Source organism: Balaenoptera physalus, assembly GCF_965194825.1.
Source record: "Balaenoptera physalus genome assembly, chromosome: 5".
In the NCBI taxonomy this organism is placed as follows: Eukaryota; Metazoa; Chordata; class Mammalia; order Artiodactyla; family Balaenopteridae; genus Balaenoptera; species Balaenoptera physalus.
Genome location: NC_138884.1, coordinates 58147758 through 58159789, shown reverse-complemented (window position 1 = coordinate 58159789; position 12032 = coordinate 58147758). Strand labels below are relative to the sequence as shown.

At 39.2% G+C, this 12032-nt stretch overlaps 1 protein-coding gene across 7 annotated transcripts in view; it reads left to right on the top strand.

Annotated features, from left to right (window-relative positions):
* Positions 1-2665: 2665 nt before the first annotated feature.
* The window catches only part of ART3 (ADP-ribosyltransferase 3 (inactive)), a 38742-nt gene continuing 29375 nt past the window's right edge, over positions 2666-12032 (top strand). For 6 of the 7 annotated variants that reach the window (XM_082463853.1, XM_082463852.1, XM_082463851.1 and 3 more), the window contains exons 1-3: positions 3760-3780; positions 4950-5027; positions 10669-11380. In XM_082463853.1, the coding sequence (XP_082319979.1) occupies positions 4959-5027; positions 10669-11380 (781 nt within the window). In that variant the 5' untranslated portion in view covers positions 3760-3780; positions 4950-4958. Of the gene's footprint in view, positions 3781-4949; positions 5028-10668; positions 11381-12032 lie in introns of all 7 variants that reach the window. The other variant, XM_082463854.1, reaches the window with a different exon arrangement.

Below are 12032 nucleotides of genomic sequence, written 5' to 3'. Positions count from 1 at the left end.
AGTTTTTCACCATTGAGGACAATGTTGACTGTGGGTTTGTCATATATGGCCTTTATTATGTTGAGGAAATTTCCCTCTATGCCTACTTTCTGCAGGGCTTTTATCATGAATGGGTGTTGAATTTTGTTGAAAGCTTTCTCTGCATCTATTGAGATGATCATATGGTTTTTCTCCTTCAGTTTGTTAATATGATGTATCACGTTGATTGATTTGCTTATATTGAAGAATCCTTGCATTCCTGGGATAAACCCCACTTGATCATGGTGTATGATCCTTTTAATGTGCTGTTGGATTCTGTGTGCTAGTATTTTGTTGAGGATTTTTGCATCTATGTTCATCAGTGATATTGGCCTGTAGTTTTCTTTCTTTGTGACATCTTTGTTTGGTTTTGGTATCAGGGTGATGGTGGCCTCGTAGAATGAGTTTGGGAGTGTTCCTCCCTCTGCAGTATTTTGGAAGAGTTTGAGAAGGATAGGTGTTAGCTCTTCTCTAAATGTTTGATAGAATTCGCCTGTGAAGCCATCTGGTCCTGGGCTTTTGTTTGTTGGAAGATTTTTAATCACAGTTTCAATTTCAGTGCCTGTGATTGGTCTGTTCATATTTTCTATTTCTTCCTGGTTCAGTCTCGGCAGTTTGTGCATTTCAAAGAATCTGTCCATTTCTTCCAGGTTGTCCATTTTATTGGCATAGAGTTGCTTGTAGTAATCTCTCATGATCGTTTGTATTTCTGCAGTGTCAGTTGTTACTTCTCCTTTTTCATTTCTAATTCTGTTGATTTGAGTTTTCTCCCTTTTTTTCTTGATGAGTCTGGCAAATGGATTATCAATTTTGTTTATCGTCTCAAAGAACTAGCTTTTAGTTTTATTGATCTTCGCTATTGTCGCCTTCATTTCTTTTTCATTCATTTCTGATCTGATCTTTATGATTTCTTTCCTTCTGCTAGCTTTGGGGTTTTTTTGTTCTTCTTTCTCTAATTGCTTTAGGTGCAAGGTTAGGTTGTTTATTCGAGATGTTTCCTGTTTCTTAAGGTAGGCTTGTATTGCTATAAACTTCCCTCTTAGAACTGCTTTTGCTGCATCCCATAGGTTTTGGGTCATCGTGTCTCCATTGCCATTTGTTTCTAGGTATTTTTTGATTTCCCCTTTGATTTCTTCAGTGATCACTTCGTTATTAAGTAGTGTATTGTGTAGCCTCCATGTGTTTGTATTTTTTACAGATCTTTGCCTGTAATTGATATCTAGTTTCATAGTGTTGTGGTCGGAAAAGATACTTGATGTGATTTCAATTTTCTTAAATTTACCAAGGCTTGATTTGTGACCCCAGATATGATCTATCCTGGAGAATGTTCCATGAGCACTTGAGAAAAATGTGTATTCTGTTGTTTTTGGGTGGAATGTCCTATAAATATCAATTAAGTCCATCTTGTTTAATGTATCATTTAAAGCTTGTGTTTCCTTATTTATTTTCATTTTGGATGATCTGTCCATTGGTGAAAGTGGGGTGTTAAAGTCCCCTACTATGATTGTGTTGCTGTCGATTTCCCCTTTTATGGCTGTTAGTATTTGCCTTATGTATTGAGGTGCTCCTATGTTGAGTGCATAAATATTTACAATTGTTATACCTTCCTCTTGGATCGATGCCTTGATCATTATATAGTGTCCTTCTTTGTCTCTTGTAATAGTCTTTATTTTAAAGTCTATTTCGTCTGATATGAGAATGGCTACTCCAGCTTTCTTTTGATTTCCATTTGCATGGAATATCTTTTTCCATCCCCTCACTTTCAGTCTGTATGTGTCTCTAGGTCTGAAGTGGGTCTCTTGTAGACAGCATATATATGGCTCTTGTTTTTGTATCCATTCAGCCAGTCTGTGTCTTTTGGTGGGAGCATTTAATCCATTTACATTTAAGGTAATTATCGATATCTATGTTCCTATTCCCATTTTCTTAAATGTTTTGGGTTTGTTAATGTAGGTATTTTCCTTCTCTTGTGTTTCTTGCCTAGAGAAGTTCCTTTAGTATTTGTTGTAAAGCTGGTTTGGTGGTGCTGAACTCTCTCAGCTTTTGCTTGTCTGTAAAGGTTTTAATTTCTCCCTCAAATCTGAATGAGATCCTTGCTGGGTAGAGTAATCTTGGTTGTAGGTTTTTCTCCTTCATCACTTTAAGTATATCCTGCCACTCCCTTCTGGCTTGCAGAGTTTCTGCTGAAAGATCAGCTGTTAACCATATGGGGATTCCCTTGTGTGTTATTTGTTGTTTTTCCCTTGCTGCTTTTAATATGTTTTCTTTATATTTAATTTTTGATAGTTTGATTAATATGTGTCTTGGCGTGTTTCTCCTTGGATTTATCCTGTATGGGACTCTGTGCTTCCAGGACTTGATTAACTATTTCCTTTCCCATATTAGGGAAGTTTTCAACTATAATCTCTTCAAATATTTTCTCAGTCCCTTTCTTTTTCTCTTCTTCTTCTGGGACCCCTATAATTTGACTGTTGGTACGTTTAATGTTGTCCCAGAGGTCTCTGAGACTGTCCTCAGTTCCTTTCATTCTTTTTTCTTTATTCTGCTCTGCAGTAGTTATTTCCACCATTTTACCTTCCAGGTCACTTATCCATTCTTCTGCCTCAGTTATTCTGAAGAGGCCCGTGTGCCTCTTCCAGTTACTACCTCCCATTCAGGGTACTGTTCTGACATCTGATGCCGTAGAAGTGTTTTGCCTGATTTTGTACTCTGTGCTAATTAAATCATTCAGTGTGTAGATGTTTGTATCTGTTCATAGGTTTAAAATTTGTGGTATTTATGCACATACATGTAGTTAAGAGTTTATTAATTTTCAATACTATACAAAATTCCATGGTATAAATACACCACAATTTATCTATTCTACTATTTATAGGCATTTGGATGGTTTGCAGTTTGGGGCTTTTATGAATAGCGCTACTTTCTAAATATTCTATTAATTAATTTTGATACACATATGCGTGAATTTCCTAGGATATTTCATGGTTTTTTTTTCCATAGTCAGTGAATTCTTAAGTATTCTTCAGCACTGCAGTCAATATATTTACTAGGTGTACTTTACTCAAATGAGAGCTATAGTTGTAGATATTACCAAATCCTTCCCTTCTTAGTGTTCTCACTGGGCTTTGCCTATACCTAAGATTTTTAACATGTATTCTGGCTAAGTATGCGTATTCATGTCTTTTGTTAGTTTGAGTGCTTTTCAGCTTTATGTTACTTACTTGTGTGTCCCAGCACCTGGCACAGTACCTAAAATATAGTAAGCCTGTTGAGTGAATGGTGATAGCCATCAACATTGCCAGTGATTAACACAGCAAGTCCCCTGAGTTATGTGAACCATTTAGCTAGGGTAAAATCCTCGCTTTAGTCTGACATCTCAGAGTCAAAGGGTCAAAGGGTCAAAGGGTTAGGAATGGGAAGTGATCACTCTCTGAGAAGCCCAGAACTGAGGGCTCAGAACTGAACATGCTGTGTGGTTAGAGGGAATTTCTGTGGCTTTACAAACCTCTTGGAGATTTCATGTGTTAACAGTAATGATTCCAAGGGATAGTCTGGGGGGCAGATATAAATAGCAGAACACAAATGAGGTAATGTGCCACTGCCAAGCTATTGCTGGGGATGTTTATAAAAAGAAAAGCATTCCCTTCTCAGCTCTCAGCGTCAGCAGCCTCCTATCCTGAAGACACGCTCACCGCCACTGAGAGAGTGGGGAAACAGTTTGAGACCTAGCATCATTTAAACCTCCACAGGCAGAAAAGCCAGGTAAACATTTTGACTTATTTACACTCAGACTATGGAAGTGAAGAATTTTCAAGAAAATCCTGATTCAGAGCTTGCTTGGTACATACTGCCTTGTGACAGTTATCTGTCAAGTATTATTTTCCAAATCTTTTTTTAAAGGGAAGCTTCACACAAAAGTGGCATGTTTGTACTATCTTTTGATATCTTTAGTGAAAGAAACTGCTCCTGAATAAAGATGGGGATCTGGGGCCAAAGGGAAGACTATCTTCTTTCCCCTGTGCTGTTCTTCCCCATTTTCAGATGCCATAATATGGTGATTGGTAGGATAAAAAAAGAGATTTCAGTTCAGTTCCAGCCATGTCAACTTTGTTGTAGGTATGTGGAAGGAACTATAAACCAGTCTTTAATTGAATCAGTTAATGGCTCTGGGACAGCTTCAGCCCTTGACGGCCTCTTTCCCTCCTGTTTACCTGTTCCTGTCTCATGAACTTTGGGATGAATATTGGGTATTCAGCCAACAGGATTATATAATCTTACTAGAATTGCTTCCTACCCAGTTCCTTCTTATTCTCATTCCTGCCTTCAGAAAGTTATGCAAGACGCTTGTTTTATCCTTGGCTTCTCTTAAATGTGCATATTTGGGAGAAGCAGACTGCCTCGGATAACCTTCTGGTTTTTACCTCTACTGGCCTCCATCCTAGCCAAATGGGCATGACTTGGTTTGCAAAGAAGATCAAAGAATGGATGATATGCGTGGATACTAACTCCTGGAGAATTCTTGGAGACTGGGAGCTAGGGGACCAATTTGAAATGGTTGTTTTTTAGTTTGTGATTTCCTATGTATGCTGAGGGGAGATTTAGAGATAGGAAGAAAAAATGACTACCAGTGACTATGGTGGGAGAGACAACATGTCTAAAAGAGAATGGAAATGGACAGATTTAATCTTGAGCAAATTGCTGAAGTTCTCCGAGCTTTGGTTTCTTCATCTGTAGAATGAGGGTCTTAGACCACCAGACAAAGTGTAATGACCCTTCCAGCCATTGGAAATTTATTAATAATCACTTCCTAACCATCATGATACCCACTCTTACCCAGAATGAAAAAATATATAGTGTGTGTCATCCTGTTCTACTTCCCTAAACCTTTTTTTTAAAGTCTGCTAAATTGGAATTTTTTCTTTTTAATTTAGAAGAGAAAAATGAAGGCAGGACATTTTGAAGTGGTCACCATGCTGCTGGCACCTATGATTCTAATGGACATCTTCCAGGTAATGTTAGGAATGGGAAGCATGTGGTCACTGGAATGGGAACTCTTGATATGAGGTTGCCTGAGGCATTTGTGTGGGTTGATGATGGAAATGAGAACAGAGAGAGTAGGTAAGTTAGTTTTTTACAAGTAAATCTTATCTTTTACACGCTGATACGTGTTAACTGTAGAAAATTGAAAAATTAAAACTAAGCAAAAAGAGGAAAGTAAAAATCATCCACAGTCTTCCACCCAGAGGGAAAGACTCAATCTGTTGGTGTGTATTCTTCTCAGCTTTCTTCTGTGTGTTTATGTTTGTAATTTACAAAAATGGATTCACACTATACATAGTATTTTTTTACCTTTTTAAGTTAATATTGTGCTACAGATGTCTGTCCATGGCATCAGATATTCTAAAAATATGTATTTTTCTTTAGATAAGATGACACTGCAATGTTTATCTACGTTTTCCATTAAACTATATAGTGACTATTTTCCCACATTCAGTATTCTTTTTTTTTTCTGATAGTTTATGATTTTATTTTTTACAATTGAATCTTTAAACATTCTGTATCATATTTTTATGTAAAATATGAGCCAGGTATCTCACTTGATATTTCTCGCCACATTGTTAACTCTCACATCACTACTGAATGAGTATTTGTCCACTGGTTTGAAGTATGTTCTTTAAAATGTGTTAAATTCTTAAAATTTTATCCATTTTTAAATTTAATATTCTGATATATTGTTTATAGAATCACTGTATATTCTGTTACCTGGTCTGCAGTGTGACTTTTTAAAAATTGAAGTATAATTCACATATAAAAATATACCATTTTACTTTTTAAAAAAAATTTTTTTTAATTTATTTATTTTGGCTGTGTTGGGTCTTCGTTGCTGCGTGCCGGCTTTCTCTAGTTGCGGCTAGCGGGGGCTACTCTTTGTTGCGGTGCGCGGGCTTCTCATCGCGGTGGCTTCTCTTGTTGCAGAGCACAGGCTCTAGGCGCACGGGCTTCAGTAGTTGCAGCACATGGGCTCAGTAGTTGTGGCTTGTGGGCTCTAGAGTGCAGTCTCAGTAGTTGTGGCACACAGACTTAGTTGCTCCGCGGCATGTGGGATCTTCCTGGACCAGGGATCAAACCCGTGTCCCCTGCATTGGCAGGCGGATTCTTAACCGCTGCTCCACCAGGGAAGTCCCCAAAATAAACCATTTTAAAGTGTACAGTTCAGTGATTTTCATATATTCACTATGTTGTGCAACCATCACCACTATCTCATTATAGGACATGCCCATCATGACAAAAAAGAAATCCTGTAGCTATTAGCAGTCAATCCCAATTCCCTCTTCCCTGCATCCCCTGGGATGCACTTTGTCTCTATGGATTTGCATATTCTGGACATTTTATCTGGCCTTTTGTGCGGCTTCTTTTACTTAGCATAACATTTTGAAGGTTCATCCATGTTGCAGTGTATATTAGTACATCCTTCTTTTTTATAGTTTAATAATATTCCATTGCATGGCTATGCCACATTTTTTTTATCCATTCATTAATTGATGGACATTTGGGTTGGCCCCACTTTTTTGTTCTTATGAATGAATAGTCCTGCCACAAACTTTCATGCAAAGGTTTTTGTTTGTGGGAACATATATTTTCAGTTCCCTTGGGTATATACCCAAGAGTAGAATTGCTGGGTCATATGGTGACTCTATGTTTAATATTTTGAGGAAGTGCCCCAAACTGTTTTCCACAGTGGCTGCACCATTTTAATTACTTATACAGCAGGGTATGAGTGTTCTATTTCTCTACATCCTTGCTGACACTTGCTATTTTCCTTTTTTTTGGCTGTGTTGGGTCTTCGTTGCTGCACGCAGTCTTTCTCTAGTTGCAGCGAGCAGGGGCTACTCTTTGTTGCGGTGCGCAGGCTTCTCATTGCAGTGGCTTCTCTTGTTGTGGAGCACAGGCTCTAGGCACGTGAGCTTCGGTAGTTGTGGCATGCAAGCTCAGTAGTTGTGACGCACGGGCTTAGTTGTTCCGAGGTATGTGGGATCTTCCCAGACCAGAGGTCGAACCTGTGTCTCGTGTCTCCTGCCCTGGCAGGCGGATTCTTAACCACTGCGCCACCAGGGAAGTCCCTATTTTCCTTTTTTTCCTTATCTTTATAGCCATCCTAATGGGTGTGAGGTGGTATCTCACTGTGGTTTTGATTTGCCTTTTAATATTCTTCTGCAACATAAATTTGATGTGTTTGTTTTATGAATGTTTCATAATTTGTTTAACCAATTTCTTTTTTTTAACCATTTAGGTCATTTTTACATTTTTGTAATAAACTTTTGGTAATTGAATTTCATCCATATAGGTTTTTGTTTCAATGGATAACTCAGAGGAAGAAAATATAATCAGTGTGTTCACCCAGCCTTTGTACCTGTTCCTTGTCCGTTCAGTTTCCCCTGAATTGTGGTGGCATTTGTGGGCTTTTTCAGTGCTCAAGGTACTCACTATACAGAACACACAATCAACGGTGGCCTTTGGCCAGAAAGACTTGATGTCTAAAATTAGACATGCAGAGACTGGTTAGAGGCACAGGGGGAAAGACAGGATCATATTGGATCAACCCTTGATATGATGTGAGGAATGTGGGGGGGGTGGTTTCAGGGTATGATGTCTTATAAGATGTTGAAGTCTTGAAGATAAATTAGGCATTGGCGCCCAAGATGCACTCTGATACATTCTGTGCTGTGGAGCAAAGTGCATTTCTTGGCTAGGAGATGGCAATGATTTCATCTCATGAAGCTCAAATTCCCACTTCAAGAAAGTGACCTACAGACCCAGGAGTTCAGGGGTCTCAGTGACTTCCCCAGCAGAATATTCTGTGGCTGGTAATCAAGACCGTTTCTGATGCCAGCACAATTCCTACATTCGTAACACGGTGTTGTGAATTGTCTGCCCAACCTTTCATAAGGGTTGTTATGAGGACAAAATTTAACTCTTTTTTTTTAAAAGTGCTACATAAATGTCAGTGGTCTTCATCATCAGAAACACAACATTTTGGTTAAGAGAACGGACTCTGGAGCCAGATTGCCTGGGTTCAAATATCAATTCCAAACAAGTTAATCTCTCTGTGCCTTAGTTTCCTCATCCTTAAAAAAGGAACTAATAATAGTACCTACCTACCTCACAGGGTTACCATAAAAATTAAATGAATTAATATATATGAACACTTAGTGCTTCACATACAGAAAGCACTCTGGAGAAGTTTGTTAGGCCTTAATGATGAAGTGGCCACAGGGGGTGACTGAGAAGGAGAAATCTAAGAAAATTTCACAAATGAATAAGTTGATGGTAGTTGTAGGCAGTAAGATTATAAGTTTGGTCTTGGTCTTAGATTGTTTTGTTTGAAGGGTCTTTGAGCAATTCAAGTGGAGTTATTAAGTAGGCAGTTGCTCTACAGATCTTGCACTTACAGGACAGGTCAGAGGTATTTAGATGATAACTGAAACTATGGGTCTTATATAATTGCCTAAGGGTAGAATTGAGAGTTGGAAAATAAGTAGCCTTGAGAAACTCCAGCATTTAATGGCCAACTAGAATATGCTAGGTCTGCAAAGGAGTCTAAGAAGAAATGTTTCCTTAGTGAGAGCTGTTTGGATGGAGGAATGGGGATCGGAAACCGGATTGAAGAGGGCTGGGATATGAGTGGAAATGAAACGGAGATGGCAAAGATAGATGTCTTTTTGAAGAAGTTTGACTATGAGGGGAGAAGAGAGATAGTGAGAAGGAGATAGTGTGGGATGTGGAATCAAGTTATATTTTGCTTTCTTAAGTTGGTTCTCTACACCGCCTCTTCCTCTCCACACACACACTCACACACTTTAAGAATCATTCACATGGAGCCTGCAACTTTAACAGATCCTGGCTAAGTGTTTCTATAAAGTCTCCAACTGAGGTGGCAACTTATGCAGTCAGTGTACCATACAAGTATAGAGTAGTGGAAAGAGACAATGATATGGAGGGCATTATCCTTTTACTTGCAGAAACCCTTAGATGGTGTCTCTGGGCAGATGTGCTCATCCTGTGTTTTGATCCATAGGCCTGAGCACAGGGTTCTTACTTAGTTCACTTGAACTAAGTATTTTGCCAGTTGCTATGCTAGATGCTTGGAATTCAGAAGATAAATATGATACATATCGTGCCCTTGAGGAACTTACAGTATAATATAGTCTGCCCTCCATATCCATACATGCATGACCCCGCAGATAGAGAGGGCCCACTGTATTCATTGTACTGTGCCTTTTTTTTTGGCTGCACCACGTGGCATGCGGGATCTTAGTTCCCCGACCAGGGTTCAAACCAGCACCCCTGGTTTGTGCAAGTGCGGAGCCTTAACCACTGGACCGCCGGGGAAGGCTGTACTATGCCAGTTTTATAAGGAACTTGAGCATTTATGGATTTTGGTGTTTGCGGGGGCTCCTGGAACCAATCCCCCATGGATACTGAGGGAAGACTGTACATATATTCCTATTACGAAATGATAAAAATAACCACAGCTTGTTGAAGGCTTGATACGTGCCAGGCATGGGGCTAAGGACTTTGCATATATTCATTATATCATTTAATCCTCACAACAATCCTGCAATTAAGATATTATTTCCTCACGTTATCCCCATTTTTTAGATGAAAAAAATTGAAGCTCAGAAATGTCAAGTAACTTTCCCATAAGTAATTAGTACCTAGTTAGTAACAGAAATGGAATTTGAATCCAGATCTATCTGATTCAAAGCTAGTAGTGTTCGTTACACTACACTGCCCTGCTTCTTATGTTATGTGTGTCACATAAAGATGCTTAGTCCTTTTGCAGTTACTTGTAACGGAAAGACAATTCAAACTAGCTCAGATAAATAGGGAATTTACTGATTCTTATGACTGAAGTAAAATACAGTTTTCAGGTAAAGCTAGACTCAGGCCTTAAGTAATGTTATCAGGGCCTCATCTCTCTCTTCACCTCTCAGCTCTGCAAACCTTCCTTTGTTGGCTTTATTTGTAGACAGGATTCTCCATGGGACTAAATGGATAACTATTGGCTGCCTCAAGCCAATATTATCCTTAGAGCTTATGGTTATAGGGAAAGAAAGCCTTTTGTTTTTCTGGGACTGCTCTGGTTTTTAAGCCTGCATCGTTGCTTATCATAGGGGCTGAAGATGCAGAATCAGTCCTAGCCGAACCACACAGACAAGGGGGAGGGGGCAGCCTCAAAGCAAAAGGGGTAATATTTGCCTTTATATATTTATCCTTCATTTAAAGTGTTTCACACAAGATATTTCAAATTCACTCAACAGTCTTGAGTGGTTGAGGAAATCTAGCTAAGAATTTGTTCAAAGCCAGGACTGCCACCCATTTTCTTCAGTTTCACCCTCATTGTCTTTCCTCCGTACCACAGGGTTCAAACGAATGAGTTGTAGGCATGGTCATTTACTCTTTCGTATAAATATGTGAGAAAAGTTATCATTAGCAGTGGAAGATACTTCCTATGTAAAAACATATCCAAAGTTCATTGTAAGCAAGGGAGAGGGTCTTGGCATGAGGGGGTGGATGCGATAAATTGAGAGAAATGATGTACACCAGATGTCTTTATTTCAAGAGTATTAATGTCCTTTTCCTTTGAAGGTACAAGCTGAAATGTTAGATATGGCAGATAATGCATTTGATGACGAATACCTGAAATGCACTGACAGGATGGAAATGAAATATGTTCCCCAATTGCTCAAGGACGAAAAAGCAAGCCTCCAGCTCTTGGAAGATGTGTGGGAAAATGCAGAAGCCAAGTGGGAAGCTCGGAAGACTCAGCTCTTTCTCCCTGTGGGTTTTAAGGATAACCATGGAATAGCCCTGATGGCATATATTTCTGAAGCTCAAGAGCAAACTTCCTTTTACCATCTGTTCAATGAAGCTGGGAAAATGGCTGGCCAGTCTCGAAAAGATTATGTCTATGGCTTCCAGTTCAAAGCTTTTCATTTTTACCTGACAAAAGCTCTGCAGTTGCTGAGAAGATCTTGTGAGAACAGTTACAAAAATGTGGTGTATAGCGTAAGGCAGACTACTTTATTTACATTTGGAGGACTAAACCAAGTCCGATTTGGCCATTTCACCTTGGCATATTCAACCAAACCTCAAGTTGCTAATGACCAAGACGTTCTGTTAACCATCAACACATGCTTTGGAATTGCCGTTGAAAAATTTTTTGATAAAGAAAGTGAAAGAATTATTTTAATACCTCTGAATGAGGTTTTTCATGTGTCACAGGGTGGGGCTGGCAATAACCTTATCCTTCAAAGCACAAACAAGACCTGCAGCCATTATGAGTGTGCATTTCTAGGTGGTAAGTGTCTCTGTTCTGTCTGTGCTTGTCTGGGAAAGAAGGAGTGGCGCTCTTAGGCCCAGGGAGAGGTCAGGAAGAAAATTGGGAGGTTTTAAAAGGAGACAAAACATTGGAGGTCTCTCATCTAGCTCTTTTCATACTGTTAGTTTCTTTTTTCATAATTTAATTGTATCAAAATAATACATTTACGGTATGATTGAAAGTTAAAAAACCAAAATACTAATATAAGGTAATGGTTCTCAACTAGCAGTTTTGCCCACTAGGGTCAGTTGACCGTAGCTGGAAACATTTTTAATTGTCACAACTATCTTTAGTTGCTGCTAGCATCTAGTGGGTATAGGCCAAGGAACAAAACCTGCCTTGCGGCTCTCATCTAACTGGAAGTCTAGAGGTGGGCTGTCCAGAGTCGGTACAGGGGCTCAACTACATCATGAGAAACTCAGACTCTCTGTCGTCCACCAATTTTAGCATGTTGGTTTGTTGATTCATGTTTTCAGTGTGACTGTTGGCAGCTGTAGGCATCAATCCATGTTCAAGACAAAAAGAAAGGATAGGAGGAGGGCAGCCAAATCTGCCTGTTTAATCAGGAGAGTAAAGAAATTCTGAGTAGACTTCTGATTGCATATCATTGACCGGAACAGCTACTTGATCA